The 19,815-nt window shown below is 42.1% G+C and overlaps 1 protein-coding gene across 1 annotated transcript in view; it reads left to right on the forward strand.

The window, feature by feature from the left end:
* Positions 1 to 983: 983 nt before the first annotated feature.
* Positions 984 to 19,815, forward strand: part of robo1 (roundabout, axon guidance receptor, homolog 1 (Drosophila)) — a 142,875-nt gene continuing 124,043 nt past the window's right edge. The window contains exons 1-2 of the mRNA XM_068745770.1: positions 984 to 1,110; positions 12,590 to 12,679. Coding sequence (XP_068601871.1) covers positions 984 to 1,110; positions 12,590 to 12,679 — 217 coding nt within the window. The remainder of the gene's footprint in view (positions 1,111 to 12,589; positions 12,680 to 19,815) is intronic.

Raw genomic sequence — 19,815 nt, forward strand, 5'->3', positions numbered from 1 at the left:
TGTATGTATATGGTGGTCAGGAGAGTTGAGCATAGACAGGCACATTATATGATTCATATACACAGATTCCTGCTCAGGTTAGCTGTTGAACTCTTTGTGGGTGTGCACAAAGAAATAATGAGCATCATGAGCTTGCAAAAGAGCAAGAGTTGCTGTACTTGAGAAACTGCTCTTCACGCCCCCCCCCCCCCACGCTTCTCACTCAATCTCTCTCCTCAGTATCTCTCCCACTCCTTCCCTCTCGTCTTCCTCTCTCCCCGTCTCTCTCAGACGCTCCGTTGACAAGTCAAGGCCGTTATGTAGTGAAGACTCCTCTGTGATTTATTCCTTATATTTCATATCAACAATGCCTCATGTGACCAGAGAAGAGTGGTAGGTGGGTGAAGAAGAAGAGAGGGTGAAGGCATGCATGCCTTTACATGCACTCGTGGATGCATTCACTCATTCAGTCAGAGCTGGCCGGTGACAGGAGTCGAGTGCTGCTGGATCAGTGATGCTTTCACTGTCAGTGTCACCGGTCGACGCTGTGACCCGGAGAACTTTTGCATCTCCCTGAGAGCTTTGGCTGCAGGACTGCAATACATACCTTCATAACTCCAACGAGCATTGAAAAAGGAAGAAGAGAGAGATTGCGGAGAGGAGAAAAACGGCTGGATCAATATTTCAGAGTGAAAATCCAGAAATCCTGGCTGACGTTTCCTGGCTACCAATGCTGCAAATTCGATGAAGCCGTTGCCTTGAGAAGGAACATTAAAGTCATCCAGGAAGAGGAAAGGTGTCTGTGGTGAGTGTCTGACCTCTCATGGGCTTTGGAGTCTTGGTCCGGGGCTAACGCTTCAAGGGAAGCGGAGCAGGAGGAGGAGGTGTTGTATTTGTTTTGGCTCTCTCCATACAGCTGTGTGAGGTATTACACAGTGTGTGACAGTACTCCCAATGGACGCAGCCTCTCTACCTTTGTCCGGATAAAAGCTTTGGAGGCAGGCATGTCTGGTGGATGGCTGCCCTTGCTGCTGCTCCTGGTTCTGGCGGAGGTGACGAGTGGAGTCTGTGCTCCAGGAGACAGTTCGGGCAAGTACAGGGGAAGCTGGAGGTGGAAAGGTGACCGGAGCCGTGAGTAACTCCTCCTCACATCTATAATTAATTCACTTCCCTTCCCTTTCTTTCCTGCAGCTGACGGCAAAAAGGTCAAACGTCCTTTCTTCCTTGTACTTTGTTTTACTATTCTTTTTCATTCCATGATAGATCCAGAGAGCAGTAAATATTGTGATTGCACTGGTTGCTATTCGAGCCTCAGCTCATTTGTCTGTGGCACCTGACTGCGAGAGTGAAATAAATCGTCTATACGAGGTCTGTAACCTTGGCCTGCATTGCCAACCGTATCAATGTGGACGTGAATGCAGAAGTGGCCCTCTGCTGTTGGATTGCAATTCATAGTTTATTATCTTTCTCTCACCAAGACTCTTTCTCTTAGCATCACTCCCATATCCCTGCATGAATACCTCTCGGGGTCTCACTCGTAGTCATTAATTGATCAGTGTTGAGTTGTAAAAAGCTACTCAGAGTGATGGAGCTGCCTATTTCCTCAGCGTGAAAGCTGGGTGCAGCTCTGAGTGACTTCATTATACATGCTGACACACGGGTGCATGGATGTTGGGAGGAGAAGGGGGTGTTCAAATGAGAGCCGTGGTTGGTTCAGGACGTGACTGCTGTCCTCGTGCTTTTGGCTGTGGGTTAATGTGATTGTCTGGCAGAGGGTGTCCCTTTGTGTCTGTCCCTTCTGTGGAGGTTAGAGGGAGATCTCTATCTTGACACTGTTCCAAGATTAAAGGATTGAAATGAGATGGGGAGACACTAAATCAACATAAAACGGGTCACTTGACTTCCCAAGGAGACACGTGATGGTCTTGGGGTGGAATGTAAAGTGATTTTTTTGCACTTTGAAATTGCAATGACATTGACAGTCATGCGTTTTGGTGTTTTTGTTTTTTTGCTTGCGACTTGTATTACGCTCAATAGTGGACTCAAATCAGAGTTTCTTCACAGCATACGGTTATTAATGTTTAACTCAATATTATTGATTTATTGAACAGTGAACTGGGATACTAGTATTTTGACTGTACTATTTGCTATTTAAACAATTATAAAAAAAATCATGGATTCTGAATGATCTTCATCCACCCATTTCTTATTTGGGGTCTGGTGCTCCACCTCCTCCAGCTCTTCTGAGGGTACCACCAGCAGAGAGCTCTAACCTGGGGTCTCCTCCCAGTGGGACATGCCTGGAATTCCTCCCCGCGGAGTTGTCTGAATTATCTTGTTTATTTTCTTTGATTTGTAACTGTTGATAAAAATAAACTAAAGGAAAGGTAAAATAAAGTCCATTTGATTAAATATAACAATTAGCAGCTTGATAGTTTTTTCATATTCTATATTTGCTCTGCAACTTTTATCTGTATCCACTGAAAAAAAGAACATGTTTTCTGTCTTCATGTTTTCTGTAAATTAATGAATGTCATAAGAATTACAATAGAGGCCAAAACATGCAAAGAAATGCTAACTGGACGTTCACAAGGTTTTGATGGAATCCTTTTTTATATCACTCTGCATTTCAAACCTACTCGATATATAAAATCTGAAATATGCATTTATTTATATTGTAAGAGAAAAATGTTTGTGTAACAACTAAAATGTGAAATTGAAACCTAGAAAATGCGTATGGTTTCCCTTGAGAAACTCCCTTGAAATTCCCTTGGGAAAATTCATTCTCTCCATTTGACCCATCCCAGAACAGCATTGCACAGCCTTTATATGCCTGGGAAGCAAGTAGGGGTTAAGCGTCTTGCTCAAAGATACATCTGCATGTGGACTGAGGCTCGAACCTCAAATCCTGGTGTGTAAATGTGCTCCAGTTTGGTCACCTTTAGGTGTGAATGGTGCTTTACTTCTCTTAGAGGAGATTTCACTTGAAAAGATCTTGAGCTGAAGCTAGTTGCATTTTAGGGTAAGAAATTATTTTCTATGTCTCCACTGCTAGGGAAGATTTTATGTTTATGGGTTGTTGGTCTATTTCATTTTTGTTCTATGGAATGCCTGGAGGGAATTTAATTACCTTTGCATAATGCCCTAACATTATTTAATCCCATACGCCAAGAAAAGTGGGGTATTAGACCATATTTTACATTTGCTTGAGGGCTGAATTAATAGCAGTAATCTTGACCGTGTTGTAAAGATCATCTGTACATCTGGGTTGAAGACGTGTGTGAAGAATCCACATTTCCAAACTTGCAGCGCATACCAAAAGTTTAAAATAACATAAATCAATGCTTTAATATATATATATATATATATATATATATATATATATATATACTCTAGACACATCTGTGTCCAGCTTCTCCATTTGACAGTTGACAGTGTTTGCAAGAAGGCAGCTGGCTGAATCGTAGTGTTTTATGCCCTCATGGAGGTTGTATCTCAGCAGGACATTAACCCATGGACAAGAAATGGCTACATGGTGAAGTGTCTCACTAGAAATTGATGAAAAACTGCCATAACATGTCTGTTATATAGAAAAGCCTAATTTACTACGCCTTCATCCAGTCTTGTAAGAATTGACTTGAAGTAAACAGGGGGAAGTGGAAAAAGTAGGTGAAAAGACATTGATATATCTTTAGATTCATGCCTACTTTCTTTGCTCAAATATCCTTTTTTTATGGAATAAATTCCAAAATAAATTCTAATTTAAAGACTGTCACCTCTTTCTTTGGCATTTTAACTGATGGGGAAAACCTTTTTATTTTATTTCCTGAAACATATGCAGAATTCATTTAGACATAAAGCGATTATAAGGCAGGAAGTCCATCTGGCTGAATGCAGCAAACTTTTGTGTCTAACCGCAGCACAGACGGGTCAGCTATTTAGCCTCCCAGAACAAAATCTTCTCATGCGTCTGTTTTTCTTTCACCTCGCTGATGAAGTGATAATTACAGGATGGGCCTCACTCTTCCAGAGAGCGGAACATCTGTATGCACGACTCATTCTGTTGTCATGCGCGTCTCAAACTCACATCAGGCCACTGACCATAGGTGTTGTGGCTGAGTAAAAGTAGTTTATGGGGTGCACAAGCAGCGATGGCCTTTCCTGCGGCTGGTTCGATGGGAGCAAGGGATTTGCTGCTCTGTGAATGTTGTGCTTAGACTAATTTGATTTTATTAGAGATGGCAATTCTATGAAGTTTTCATGAATTTCCTCTCACTAACTATATAGAGAGAGGGTATTACCATAGCCACTGCAACTCTCAATTAATTTTAATGATTACTTTATTATTATTATATTGTTAGTTAGTTAGTTTCTTCCCGAACTTTTATAAACTGTTTTATAAATAAGCTTAATAACTCTATATGCCTCCTTAAATGCAGGTCCACATCAGGGTAAATACATTGCAGCTTTTTGTGTGTCAGTCTTCCATGGTCTCCCCGCATCCCTCCACAGCTGACACACACATCATTTACGTACAATGGGAAAGAAGATCCTCTTTGGATTTGACGTTGCCGGGATTGTCAGACCGAGGATCCAAGGTCGGATAAAGATTACTCTCGTAACGCTCAATTGAAGTTCATTTTCAAGCACATGTGATGGGCACACACAGATTCTCCAATAGATCCTTCCTGAAGCTTTTGTTTGGCCAGGTGATTCAGGAGTTTAAAAGCAGTTTAAAATAACAGATAAAATAAGATGACACTGATTCGCTGAGGGCAGCCATGTGGAGCTGGCTTTTATCAGCGCAGTGTGAAGAAGAGAACAATCTGGGAATTACCCACAGCCATGGCAGCAGCACCATAAAACCTCAAATGAATCCCTCATTAATTTCCCGATTGATATTATTATACTGTATGGTTTCTTTGTTTCCCAGTTTAAAAGGACTCTGGGTAAGAAAAGTAATTGACAACTTTTTTTTTTTAGTTGTATGGATTTAGTGATTTATCAACTGCTTTTTCTAGTTAAATGGTTGCATGGGTTTATGTAATTTGAAACTCTCTTTTCTAATGTTGGAAACAGGCCTGTTCGGCATTCAGAACGCAGGTCTGTTGGTGGATTAACGTGAAGCAGCACAGGAATACTCCCACACCACATGAAGGCACTATTGGACATATTACCACCAGATGTCTGACGCTGTGGCTTTTGTCCCGTCCTCCCCTCATCCCTCTTGATCGTAACAAAAATCTGTATTGCAGGTTTTATAAATCTGTGGATTTGCTGCACTGAAACGGGAACTGTTGCATTCTGAATTGAATTGTCTGCAAACACATTATATATTTATTCTACAGAATGACAAGATCCTCCAAAATAAAAACTTACTTTGTTTTTGTGTCCAGCTGAACACAAACAGATGGTAATATAATACTCTTCGCTGTAGCACATCAGCCCCCCCAGCCTTGACGTAATTTAGAGAGTCACCTGCTACCAATAAATCTGCCTGTTTTTTTGAATCGAAGGGGGGGGGGGGGGGGTCGCAGAAGGGAGGGCCGTATGAGGCCTTGACAGGAGGTGTGGAGTGTTGCGCTTTGTCTTTTGTTGCATTTTTAGCCTTCTCAGGATTTACGAGGCATGTCTCACAGCCTACGGTTTCAGCATTCCCACGTGTCATGTGACATGGTTGCCTTCTTATGTGTGACAATCCCGATGCCTGAGAACCTCTTTGCACGATTTATTTGACACTAGCAGTTATTGTAAAATGCTTAATATCATATTATTTCCTCGGGTGTTATCTGGCATAATGCCGATTCCCGGCCGAACATTAAAGGGAATGTTTCCCTTCCTCATGAGTATGAACCGGACAGCTGTGTAGCACATTAAGGAAACAATACATAATAACAGGGAACTTGCATTTGAATTATTATGACATGCTAAAACAAAAAGCAAGACATGACAGGGTCCCCACATGTCGTCCCTCTTTATTTCAATCTCATATGGATTGTAGACTTGGATGCTACAGCTGGAATTGATCCATTTCTATACAAGCACTTGTATATGACTTATTCTGAAGTCTACATGTGATATGAGGAAAGTGTGTATTAATATTTGCTGATGCCGTCACAGATACCGAACAATTTATCTTTCATTGGCGATTATAAAAGATACGGTGGGAAGAAGTTAAAAAAAAATTGTATGTTGAAAAGAAAAATCCTCTCAGTCAACTTTTCAGAATGATTTAGGGCACACATGTAATGAAATATCCAGCAATGTTTTATAACCCACAATTATGACATTTTCTGAACACCCACTGGCTGGATATCAAGTTGAAACACATTTTGATTTACTGAAATGACAGTTTGAAGGTTCGTTGGAAGCACGTTATATTAAACGGTATATTTGAGGTTATGTTACCGGTAACAATACATAGCATTGTTCCCTAAAAGTCATTTTCTTGCTCTTAAGGAGCATTTGTATTGATTTTGCCCTCGTATATCCTCAAGGCATTTTCCAAAAAAGACACTTGACTATTTTACAAGGCTACCGCTGAATTCCAGGGATTAATGTTTGACTTGATGTGTCAGAGAGCGCAGACAGTGGGTTCTTGTAAATCTTGATCCAGCTGACTCATAACTTGCCTTGGGTTATACGTAGCAAGTACATTTCCTTCATCCTAAATCGGTCAACCTAATTTAGATTTCTGTGTTTGTCAATACCAGGACGTGGTCAGATCTCAGTTGGCTCGCCAGCAGATTTTTTTCATTCATTAACCTGTCTCAGATTCTTGATTTGGCTTGGATCGCAAATTGTGATGATGGTTTGAAACACTCAGTCAGATTATCCATACCAGGTGTCACATAGCCAAAGTCAAAGCCGTGTTTCATCTTTAAACTATTGAGACTCTTTCGCTGCCTGTCATGGTATCCTGCAGATTTGAACCGTCTTCCCTTTGTGGTCACGCCGACTCCTCTGCACATCTGTGGACAGATAGTAAAGAACGCTGTGATCCTGGCATCTGGGAGCTTTGTTTTTCCATCTCCGCTAATCAGACCTAGACATATTGAGCGCATAAGTTTGTTTATGTTCAGCCTCTCATTGAACTGTGAAACATTGGTGTGCAGCAGACACATGCTCCTCCCTGATGAGCACCAGTTGGTGGTGGAACTAGAGCGAGCGTGCCTGGAAAAGCCAGATAGCGCCTGCTGTTTGTTCAATTTGCTTGATGTCAGATCAGATGGCGACTGAACTGTGACTCAGGTAATCACAGAAAAATGTATGTGATCATTACCCTGAAGTCAGGAATCCTTGAACTATTCGATTCTTTTTTATTACCATTTAATGAATAAATAGTCTATAGAGCCATGCTGTACCGGTCGGACTGCTTTTCTCCATATCGAGTGCTAATGTAAAAACGTTACTCGTTTTGTAGTCGTGTAACCAGGACAGGACTTCAATGCAAAACCCGGGATTGAATCCCGGGACCCTTAGATGCTGGGGTCCGCTCTATATTCAGACGCCCCTAACTTCAGACACCCCTATGTTCAGACCGTACATAACATTTCAAAGGGAAGTCCCTTTGCCTGGAAAGTCAGACTGTAATTAGAGCAGCTCCAGTAAATGTTGCTGGGAGGGATGGCAGATTAGAGGCTTGGTTTTTTTGTCTGTAGGTTTGGGAAATAATTATTCCCATATTGATGGATTTTTTGATGCAAAAAAACAAAACACATGTACTCAACTACACTTTCCTGTCCCTTTAGATTTGCATGTTTGACTGTGTATGTTTAGATCACATGTGCCCGATTAATCCAATCTAAGAGCAGGGGGAGGTGGTATGACGGCAGTCTTCCATTAATGGGGCACAGCCATGAAACGGGGTATGAACTTTCTGCTCCACTAAACACACCATTTGTCCTGAGATTGTCTTATTAATTAAAGACTTTTTGACATGATTTGTCTCTTATCCACTTTGCAGTTTGGGTAGTGAGGAAAGATGGCAGCGTTCCTCAATTATTGGAGGTGAACAATTAGTAGAACACAATCATTTACTGCCATTAATGTGTCATTACTTGAACTTCTTGTGCTATTTGAGTAATTTGGTTCTGGGAAGACTTCAGACGTCATTTGTCTGTCAGCACTTGTGGTTAGATGTGAACTCTGATAATCGTCTGAAGAGACATGATCGTGACCTGCAGACACAGACATACAGGAAGCATTCAGAGGACGCTCACATTGGCTATAATACGAAATATATTTTCTCAGCTAAGTGAAGTCTGGTTCTCTCTCTTTGTTATCTTTCCTTCAGTCTGTTTCTGTCTTGTATGTATCCCTGTCCCATGGAGATGGACTTCTATGCCTTCGGCAGCTTGGATGACGCTTGTCTCAGCTCCTCTGGGATGTAAGACCAAGTTCAGACTCCTGACAGGCTTTGAACTTATTTGACCTCCATGTGGTTAAAAATAAAAAGCTGAGAAACAGCTTCAAGTGTGAATAATAATACATATTATGCAATGTAAAAGAGTGGGATGTGATGCCCAAAGACTTTGAACTTAAGCTCTTCATGACATGCTCCCCAGGGAAGGCACTGGTCTGAAAGCAGCTGCGATGGTGACATTGTGAGCCGTTATTCACCAAACCTCTGCGTAGTCATTCAGTTCCAGCGTTGCATTCGAGTGACCATGCAAAATTTAGCATCCTTCAAACCCGTCAGCACAGAAACATTTGTCCTGAAACTGTCCATCTGATTTCCTTTTTGTGGTTTTCTAGCTGATGGCCTCCGCCCAAACCTTTCAGTGAGTCAAGTCCCGACTCGCCATTATTTACTGCAGTGATGTGAATATACTCCAGTGGAATTGTCAACAATGAAATCAAAATTCATTGACAAACCGAGTAGGATCAAAACGTTCCTCTGTTTGACTTTGCATTGATGTTCCCACCAGTAAACTCCGGCACGATGACATCAACGTTGGCTCAAATCTGTTTTTCATTGGAGCTCAGTCATGTGAATTAATATATTAATTCTGACAGTTTGTCACTGTCACTGCTGTAACCTTACATGTGGGTGGGAGTTACTCATATCTCTCCCTCTCTTTTCTTCTTATTGCACTCATTCTTTCAGAAACTTATACATAACTCTAGCATATGTAAGCCGCTCTTCCAATGTGCTGATAGTCGGCCTTTATGTTTTAACTGGTTAATACATTGTATATAAATCCTTAACAGAAACGTTTATGGCCAATTATAGTAAAGACATTAAAAGAACATTTTACTGCCAGGATATGAGTAAGACTTGGCAGTGTAACCTAAAGTACATGCAGTAATCATATACATCATGGTCTACAATTCTTTTTCCTTGGTAAGTGATTTATCATCTGATTCAGGAGTATGGAACAGTAATTATTTCATGGCTGGAATTACAGGTATTGATTTACTATTAATATACTTCAAAGTGGCTGTAGAGGCAGACATGATGACATTTAACAGTCGATCACTCCGGCAGGCTGCTGCCAAGTGTTTGTGTGTGTGTGTGCTAGTTATTTGTGACTGAGAATCCAGTATTATACTTGACTTTGTAGAGCCGTAGTAGACGAGGATATCCATTGATCTCACGTCCGCATGCTGAAGTTAAACTGAAACAAGCTTTAAATTGTTGGTTCGGTTTAGCACAAAGACTGGAAACAGAGAGAAGCCATGTTCTCTTCTAACTTGCCAAAATACGCTTCCCAGGCTCTCTAAAACTCACAGATTAAAGTGGTTTATCTCATTTTCAGAAACTGCATTAAAAAGTGTGATAATCACATGTTGTGTTGTTTTGGCTATTTGGAGTGGTCTATCTTGGGTCTTAGTGACTAAAGGCTTGAGCTGTTTCCCAATATGTCAAGTTATGTTACAGAAATATGTTTAGCTTATGAACAGTTCAGTTAACAGGACCCGACTTGTTATTCATCCATCACTTGTACTGGCTGCCAGGGCCTAAAGACTGCTGCCATGGCACGATAACAACAGGACAGCAGTGGGCCTGTATCTTCTACAGCAAATCTATTCAGACCTCCCAGTGTGTGTCAAACTAAACAACCGCAATTACAAGGGCAATACGCTGTGTGCCATGGTTTATTGTCTTATCAGGCCGTACAGGGGTTAAGTAGCTCAGTGGCTGCACGCTGGCACAGTGTTGAAAAATCATTGAAATCTAGTGAAATATTAGCCTGCAGTTTATGAATTAAGAGTATAAACGGAGCCCGCCTGAAGAAAGGCCCGTGACCAGTTGAGGAGGACATGCTGTCATGTTTGACGACTGGACGGGGCTTAGCCTGGGGCCCATGGGCCGGCAGGACGAATGGCTTGGGAGGGGTGGTTTAAGGTTGCCTTTGTATGTTTTAGTAAGCTGTCGGTAATCTGCACATGTGTCCCATTAATTAGACAACGGGGGAGTGAAGGCTAGGGGGTAAAAAGAGGCTAGTGAGAGAGCACTGAGGTCCTGGATCTCCATCCTGATGCCCCAGGGGCATCTGGGTACGGCACCTCTTAATGACCTGTTAGTGGACCTCTGACTATGGACCACCCAGAAAATCAGAGTCCAACTGAATGCATGAAGTGAACATATAGAAGAGTTTTATCATAATAAGTAAGGATTTATAGTGATTCAATTCTTTCAGCAATTTTTTATTAAAGCCTTGCCATTTTAAAAAAACCTAAATATTCACAGCTCAAAGTCCACTTGGAAGCTTTTTTAAAAGTTTTGGCTTTATAGAGTGACCAAAGTGCTGTACAGTCCATAAATGGAATTCAGACAATAAAAAACACGATGCTTAAATTGCTGAACAAAAATGTTCCCCTGGTTCTTCAGCTCTGTCTTAAACACAACAAGAGACAAGTGGTCAGCTGACGTCAGCGGCCTCCGGAGAGTGTAAATGAATTCTCATCAGTGTATGTGAAATTGAAATCTGTGTCTAATTATCCTCAACTCCTCAGTAAATGAGTTCAGAGGCACCAAAATAAGATTTTGGATAAATAGGAACATTGGGACAGATTTGAAGAATTAGATCATCACCACTTTTTGGGTTTGATTTCGTTTGTTTATAGTTGTTAGTGGTTACATGTGAGCCTCGTGCTTGTTCCAGCTGTCAGCGCTGCACCGGTTTCTTCAGATGCTGCGGTTGTTTTATTGTGTTATGAATGGATTGAAAATGCTCGCAGAGTCACGGGTATCAAGCTGTTTGTGTCAGACTGTTCATCAGACTCTGTTTGGTGTCTGTTTTTCATCATGACCAGTCCGTTCACACCTGATGTGTTTCATGCATGATCACATTTATTCATGTGCATGATGGGCTTGCCTACGCAGCTATTTTTCGGAGTCTCTGCTCTCCTGTGGGGCATAAAACAAGTTGCTGCTGTTTGGAAAAGCAGGGAGGCAGATAAGTGCCTCATGGATGGGTTCGGCCCAGCATGAGGCCTTTTCACTGTCACCTTCATTTCACTACTGCAGGATCCATAGTGACTGTGCATGGTCGCTGCATTTGGTGTCATTTCTTGCTATTATTAATGAATCCAAACTGTTGTGTAGTGTGATGTTGTTGGGTCATCACTGTATCTGAAAAGTATGTATAGACTTTTGCTGTCCGTTGTCTAATGGTGGGAGGGGTGGGTGAAATGATGGACCGCCCTCTTCTTCACACTCTGGTGGCCCAAAATACTCTCCCGTCTGCTATTTAATCAGGAGTGAAGCCACATCTCATTGAGGAAACGGATATTTCCGACAGGCTTGACACTCCATTAGCAAAAGGGGTTGGGTTCTCTTTGATTAAGATTCCTTTCACCCCCCTCACCCCAAACACCCAGTCCAAATTAACCCCTTGTCAGAGGGGCACAAAGAGAATTGGTATGGCTGCATCTGATTTAATTCACACAGAGCCATCATAAGGGCACAGTTGGCCTCCTGTCTCCCAAATAAGCCAAATAGACCCCAGGCCTCTTGGGCACTCTTTCATTCGCCTCCTCCCACTGTCCCGCCCACACGCCTCCTGTCGCACACACTCAACCTGTCACCCCCCGAGGAAGACGCTGGCACAAACACAGGCCTGAATCAAAAGGAGATGATTTGCAGTTAATGGCGGATCATTGTATTTGCATCAACACTGCGCGCACGGTGTGTGTGCATGCAAGGTTGTATTGTCAATCATTCAGGGTGTGCCCTGACCCTCCCTCTTCTATCCTGCCCACATGCACCCTTCTGAGTGCAGCCACTTACAGCTATTGACATGGGAGGGGTGAACCCACACTTATTGCCAGGCCCAACACAGGACAACAGAAGAAGAAGAAAAGCAACCCTGCTGAGAAGAAGACTGCACATCACTCTCAGATCTATCAAACGATTGATTGAATTGCTTATTCCTGACACACTTGGACTATACATGTAATTATTGTGGGTGTGGATGTTAGCCCATCACTGCGATGTGGGTGTTTAGGCTCTGGGCTGTACAAGGATGCAATCCGGACCTTCTTTGTGTGTTCGCTCTCTGCATGTTTGGAGGATGCAGAGGGCTGCGACCTCGGAGCGTGAATGGGGAAAGTGGGCAGAATGTATCTGGGTTCTCAGTCCCTGTGGTGTTACTATTGACAGAGACCGGAGTCGTTCGGGATGGAGCCGGTGAAGGGGCAACACCTGGACCCCCCACGGAACAGGAGGATGACAACTCTTTGGGCTACACAGGTACTGTGTCTTTGCATTCATTTGTTAGTACTGGCAGACTTTGAGTCGTTCCCAGATGAAGGAAAAGGTTTGGGATAATGAGTCTGTTGTATCAAGGATCTCGCACAGAAACACCGAAAGTGTATGTCATACATTTAGGAGGAGCATGTGTTTCCAGATATGGAAACCTGTAATCCCCATCAACAAGATCATAAAATGCATGTGGGTGAGTCAGTTGTTCCCATTTTTTAAATCAACATAAATTTCCTCACAGTAAAAAAAAAAAGTCTTTGGATGGGATGAATAAGCTTTCCACATGTTTCTGTGGTAAATCTATGTTCACACACGATCTTCATTTTAACTGCTCATAGGGGTTCTACATTTTGCTTCAGCTTATGTAGCTGGTATCTCCCCCAGACCACAGAGCTCCGCGGGGGAAATGAGGAGCATTAAATGTTGTCCTCTCCAGAAGGATTGGCTTACGCACACAAGGACGCATAAAGGATTTGAGTCTGGAGAAAATTAGTGATGGTGGATGTGTTTTGGTTCGCTTTCCCCCCCAGAGGAAGGGTAGAACATATTTTCAGTGTGTTGTGCAGTGAAGAGTCTTATTTCCCCAGGTGATTTACTGGACCTCACACGGCTTCAGCAGAAAGGAAGTTAAAATGAACTGCAATCCCGTACTGAGGTTTGTCACTGAGCGTGGAGGGTCGGCAGCTCAACCTTTTATTTTGCTTTAGTTTCAGACGATAACCAATAGACCCATAAAATTACCGTCAACATGATTCTGAACCTTTTATTAGTGCTGCCAAAACATCTGAAGTTTGAGCCCAACTAAATATTACTGCAGAAATCTATAAAAATAAACTGTAAAATAGCATTTAGTCAAATATTCCAGTTAATCAGACGTTGTGTCTTTGAATGAAACATTTAAAGAGGAAAATCACGTCATCTCTGCCGCACCGCTTTTGGGTTCATCTTCAGGATGATAGATCTGTCCGGCAAACGGTGACAGGAGTAATTCTGTAATCTGGCCATTTAATCCCATCTGATCTTGTAAATGAAGGAAATTGATCTGGCCCAGTCAGTGAATTGGAAATGAGACTAATGCACGCTAATACCGCATTCTGCCTCCGTTAGAGCAAAGTAAGGCTCAGTTTTCAGGCAATGTGACTCAATGGGATGTGAGGATGATCTTAATGGTTGCCAGGTTGAGCTCAGGTGGAAACAGAGAACGTCTTCAACTGTGACAGGGAGAACTTTTATGCCTAATAATGTTTAATTCTGTCTTTGCCATGTGATCTCTGCGAGCATAAACTGGTTCATTGATTTCTGACACGCTGGCTCATGTTCATCTGATCTCCCTCCTGACCTTGAGGAAGAAGGAGGGGTACGTTCTTGTCATCCTTCCACCATATCCTGCTGTTAAACCCTGAATAAAACATGAATCAAGTTTAGTGGGGAACTCTGTGACTACTGCTGTCCCCTGATCATTTTTCCTTTCATATAAAACTATAAAAAGCTGGCACTGTATCCAGAAATGACATGCTTACATCCTGTATGTAGTAACCCAGTATTAAAACAGCCTGCAGTGAATTTCTACAACAAATCATATGCTGACCTGCTGGTTGCAATATATTAGAAGTGTTTTCATTGGTCCCCAAAGGCACCGACTCTCAGCCAGCTGCAGATTGTTTCCTGATATCAAAGAGTTTTGCAAAGGACTTCACATTCATAATAAATGAGGCTGACCTGTGTGGAGGCAGTAGATTAAAGAGGCATATTAAAGCTCTCCCAGTTACACGTTGCTGGACGCTGCATGTCAGGCCGACACACACATGAGGAGACAGTCCTTGTGTTCTTCTGCCTCAACATGAAAGGCCACGCCCGACTTTAGACCGCTCATCAGCGCTCATGCCGTCCTCCCTCATTGACGGCTACCTCTGCGTTTGTCACAGATCAGAGCACCGACTTTAGAGAGTTGCTTTTATCGGGTTATTAAAATCAATCGTGAGAAAGGATTAGACCTCGCCGTACGTTCACAACCACTCACCCGAGGATTCAGTTTTACTCTTCTCTTAATGCCGTTGCCCCCAGTGGATGAGCAGATGTTCCACCGTGAGCACTAATTAAGTATAATGCAGAGGTCTCCATTCATGGAGGTCAGTCGTGTAGAATTAGCACACACACAGACACACACAAGACTAAAGCCAGTAGAATCTAGTTTATAAACTGATAAATCATGCAACGATGGATCTCAAAAATATCTTTGATTTTGTTTGCTTTGCCACAGATCCCACAGATACCATTACAAATCAATGCGGTTGCGTTACGTTGAGACGTTCAATAAGTAATGGATTGTTGCGTTGAACGTCTCATCTTTTAGGACACGTTAGTGCAAGTTATTGTTCATTCATGTGGCATCAGATACTTTTGAAGATTATTTAATAAAAACATTATTTTAATTCCCGTTAGAACAGAATTGGTGCCTGGTAGCTTAATACTGCTGAGGTTTGGTGGGATGGATCCACAGCGCTGACCGCTTTACCATGAGAGAGATGAAGCGCTCTTCTCTCAGTGTGCCTTTCGTCTCATTACTGGGCTGTTGCACTGGCCTTGAGTCCCAACCCTGAAAACCAATTTCCTTGACAGTTCCACCCCCACATATATTACCCAAGAGCCACCACAGCATTAGTGCACCACGTCTCCTTGACACTCTATGTTCATCAGTCTTAATGCCATAGCAATCATGATACAAGACTCAAAGAGAGGGCTGCACACACACACACACACACACACACACACATGCGCCTGCACCTCGGTGCACTCTCACATATTACATCAGTACAGCAGCGGCGCTCATTTCCTACCAGTGAGCCTAAAGTGACGGATCCCTGGCCACAGGTGAAGGAAGAATTTACATATAATTAGTTATAACCATGGACTCATGTCCTGCATAGCCTCGCTGCTGCTGAGGCCAGGACAGGGAGTTTTGGTCCCAATCCAATCTCTTTTCATCTCCTCATCCACACAGATGAGCGCAGCAATGTCCTAAGGAACCGTGCCTATTAGACATTCTTCTCAGGATAGAAAGCAGTAATGTGGTCAAGAGGTACTGGAGTGGGGGTAAGATTTGAGATGGGAGTTAGCCCGGGGGGGGGCGAAAGCACAACGATTGGGCTTGAGAATTAAATTACAATATTCAGATTCCTGTTCCTCGTGTCCTTGTGATAATTGAGAAGGTGATTGAACAGGGTTTTGCTAAGTGCTAATAATCTGCGCCTGTTCACTGGAATGTGCAATTTCTCAATGAAATGGTGAGAGATTCCTTGCAAATGGGTCAAATTTCGAAAAGGAGGAAGGACATACTTTGGGTCCTATGAATTTAGAGGTGCTGGTAGTTCATAACGTTAATACAACATTGACTTTAACAAGTCCAAACACATGATAACAGATTCTGGCATCTGTGTTATGTTGCTGTAACCACTAGTGATAAAAAAAAAGTCCAGAAATGCAACACACTGTAATGTTGCGTAAACACTGATATCAATTTTGCAATACCCCGGCCCAGATGATGAGAACAGCGCCCACAAGGAAAAAATATTAACATATTGGGCTGTTCTCACAGAGGGAAAGAGGAGGAGACCTCTTTAAGATCCACTGTGTTTTATAACAGGCATTAGACCCGAGGGATAAAAGAAGAATGATTGTGATACAAAGGAAAAATGCTTCTGAGTTATGACTCTTTCAACACTTGCCAGTAACACCACTTGAAAATTGAACATAAATCTTGCGTTTACTTTGAAAGAGCTAACAGGGAAAGCAATAAAAAGCATTACTTGCATTAGATCCTGCTAGCCAGCATCCTTTTTTTTTTTTTTTGAGTAGAGCGAGAGAGGCCCTAGTGTGAGATCACAGGACAAGCGGTCATTTTCCTGCTGCTTGATTTGTAAATCAAGTTGGGCCAATCCAAGTTCCGTTCGCTTTCTTCCTCTTTCTTGTTAAAACCTTGTAAAAAAAAAAAAAAAAGTGATAAAATCCATTAATTTTCTTTTAACGTCGCTCTTGTACTTGCAGAACAGGAACGAGTTAAAAGGAAGTGACTCTCCTCTGAGGATAAATCCTAGGTTTATAGATGAACAACTCTGCAGGAGATTGGGAACAAGCCAGCGCATCCACACTTATAATAAATGTGTTTTTTTTAAAAAGCAGTCTGAAAAAAGATACAGACAAACAAGCCCAAATTAGCTGGTAATAAGTAAACTAAAACTACTGGATGTCCCTTGTAAACTGGAGCTGTTTTTTAAATCACCCACTACAATGTTATTGCTTTTAATTGTAATAACAAATTAGAACGTAGATATTTATTTACAGCGCACAACTTAGGTTTCAATGATATAAGGACAAACATGACCAATGCATCGCTCTCCATGCACCTTATAGAAAGATGTGGCTGCTCCCAGCACTGATGACGGGTAACTGACAGCTTGACGATGAGCAGAATAGCTGCTGGTTTTATGACTTGCGATGATTCATGCATAGTCATGCTGCAATTGAAGTTCAGCCAGAGCCAATATTAGGCTTATTTTTCAGACTCGGTGGATGCTGTAGGGGGCCGTGGAGACTCAGCGGTGTGGCTGCGTCTCAGCACGGCTCTGAGTCTGTTTCTAAGAGAGGAGAATATTGCGAAACGGGGAGAGGGCTGTAAATCCGAGCAGCACCTGCTCCCTGGACTCTGGTGCACAGTGTGAGGTCAGCAGCACCAGATATCCCATCGATCATATTTATAACATCCATCACAGCGCCAGTTTGTTTTGGCAGCTGATGGAACCCGGCGAAGAGAGAGAAAGAAGGCTTTTTCATTGGAGGGAGGGGGGGGGGGGGTGCTTTGAGAATGAGCGGTGTGTTTGCATTCGTCTCCGCTCACAGTCTTCAGAGAGGGATCAGTCACTGCTATTGGCTCTAAGGCACAGACAAAACCATAAATACTACAGAATGATATTTTAAGTGAAGTTCTGGAAAGATTCTGGGTGAAATATTAATGCCCCATCAGTTCTCAACTCTGCGGTTTGGGTTTGCAGTTGAGGTTTGTCATGAATATTGAAAAAAATAATTGATGTTATTTCTTCTTTGATTGATTTCAATGATATGAGTGAAAACATATAGGTTACAAAACCAAATTATTTGAAGGAGGAATGTTAATCCAACCAAGGAAATCCATTTAAAATACTTTTCTGCTCTGGACACTCACTTGGTCACAGTAGCAGAACGAAATGTTGTCTCTAGGTTTGGGTATCATCTGGACTTTAATGCTTCAAGTTCCTTTTGAAGGGAGACACTAATTGCATAGAAGAAAAATGTATTTAAATATTTTAAAACATTATTTAATAATATTAGCTTTCATCTTTCAGCATAAGAAACAAGTTGCTATTGTGCACCATGGTGAAGCCCGGCTTGAAGTACCCGCGACCAGTGAAGTGAAAACGACAGACGCTGCATGTCGCCACCACAAGAACTGAAACTTGATGTCGGCACAAGTGAAATGCAATTAAGAACTGATAAATAGAATAGAAAATAATAACCTCTTAAAGTTTCCCATTGAAATTGGACATTTACTTTTCATGCTTAACAGCCAATGCTATCTAAAGCGTGAGACTAATTGTCGACTGGGCTGCAGTCGATGTGTGTTTCTCTCTGAATATTTCAAGAATGCGGATGAACTGAACTCAACTGTGACTATGCCCTCCTCTTTGGTTTAATACGTTGATTGACTGATGAATGATGACTCGTGTCATCTGTGAGGGTCATTTTCATCACGGTGCTGAGAACACATTTGACTGAAAAGTAATGCTTTTAAATCCTCAACAGCTGCAGCTTACAGATATTTTATTTTATATTGAATCTTGAATCGTGAATCTTTTATGATGCGCTTGATTCCTATGTCTTGAAGCAATACGACTGATAAGTTACTTTTTGTGTGTCCACCTTACGTGTGTTCAGAGTGTTGCTCTACACTGGGTCGAGATCCATTCTTTTCTCACTTCCATGTGATTGGCTGAGGTCCAGCAGTGATGAGAACAAAGGCATCACTTGGCTCCGTCACCCAGAGTCTCACTGTCAGTTATTAGAGCGCTCTGTCTCTAAATCAATTAAGTAAATGATGTAAGAAAAACAATGCCGCTTCTCGTCTCTGCCTTCGTGCAGTTCTATGATAGCTGGAGTGAGAAGCTATACTCACTCAACCCCTTTTATATTGTATTTATTTTATTTAACCAGGAAAATCCCATTGAGATTAAAAACCTCTTTTTCAAGGAGAGGTTGGTCTTACTTATGGAAATATAGATTGGATACGTAAGCACCAAAGTGCTGCATAGTGATATCCATGGTGAGTACTTATACATAATATTAGACTTTTGATCTTTTCATATGGAATACGAGGACATGGAACCAGTACTAATAATCAGCATTATCAACAGAATTACAGAACTTTCACGCAAACCTTCTGAATGTCTGCTCCTGCAAATATTCCGGTTCCTGACTGTATTTTTGATGTTGCTGCCAAGCTGTTATTGGATAGCTGGGCTATTTTAATCAGTCTCCGTAGACCTTGTCGACGATGACGCTAAACAGATGCTAATGTGAGGCCCATTAAAAGACACGGAGAAAGAGAGATTCAGTGGAAGCAAGCAAGCGGAAAAGCTACTGCCTGTTTATCGCCTCATCCTGCTTTGTTCTCCAAACCTCATTGCGGCATCCTGTGAAGCTCCTCATTTTTTTCTTGCTCCTCAGCGTCTACCCCCCAACCTCTCCTCACATTTCTTGCAACAGTGACATGCATGTGGGGGCGGGGGTTCATGAACAGAAACAGATTTGTTTAGTTCTCAATCATTTTCTTTCAATGGACCTTTGTCTTTTTTTTTTTTTTTTTTACTCCTGTTTGAAAACTCAACAGAAAAGCTATAGTGAGAAGAAGAATGTGCTCACTCCTCTATTTATGCGTTGTCACACTCTGCTTTGCATCTTTGAATTCTCTGTGCTGCTTTCCGCTGGCTGGCAAACTCTAGATGTTGTAGTGACAAGAGAGAGTTTTCATCTTATTCAGGGAAAGAATGTATTTCTTGTATCTATGGGTCATTTTAGTGGGTTAACTGTATTTA

This window comes from Brachionichthys hirsutus, chromosome 11, assembly GCF_040956055.1.
Source record: "Brachionichthys hirsutus isolate HB-005 chromosome 11, CSIRO-AGI_Bhir_v1, whole genome shotgun sequence".
In the NCBI taxonomy this organism is placed as follows: domain Eukaryota; kingdom Metazoa; phylum Chordata; class Actinopteri; order Lophiiformes; family Brachionichthyidae; genus Brachionichthys; species Brachionichthys hirsutus.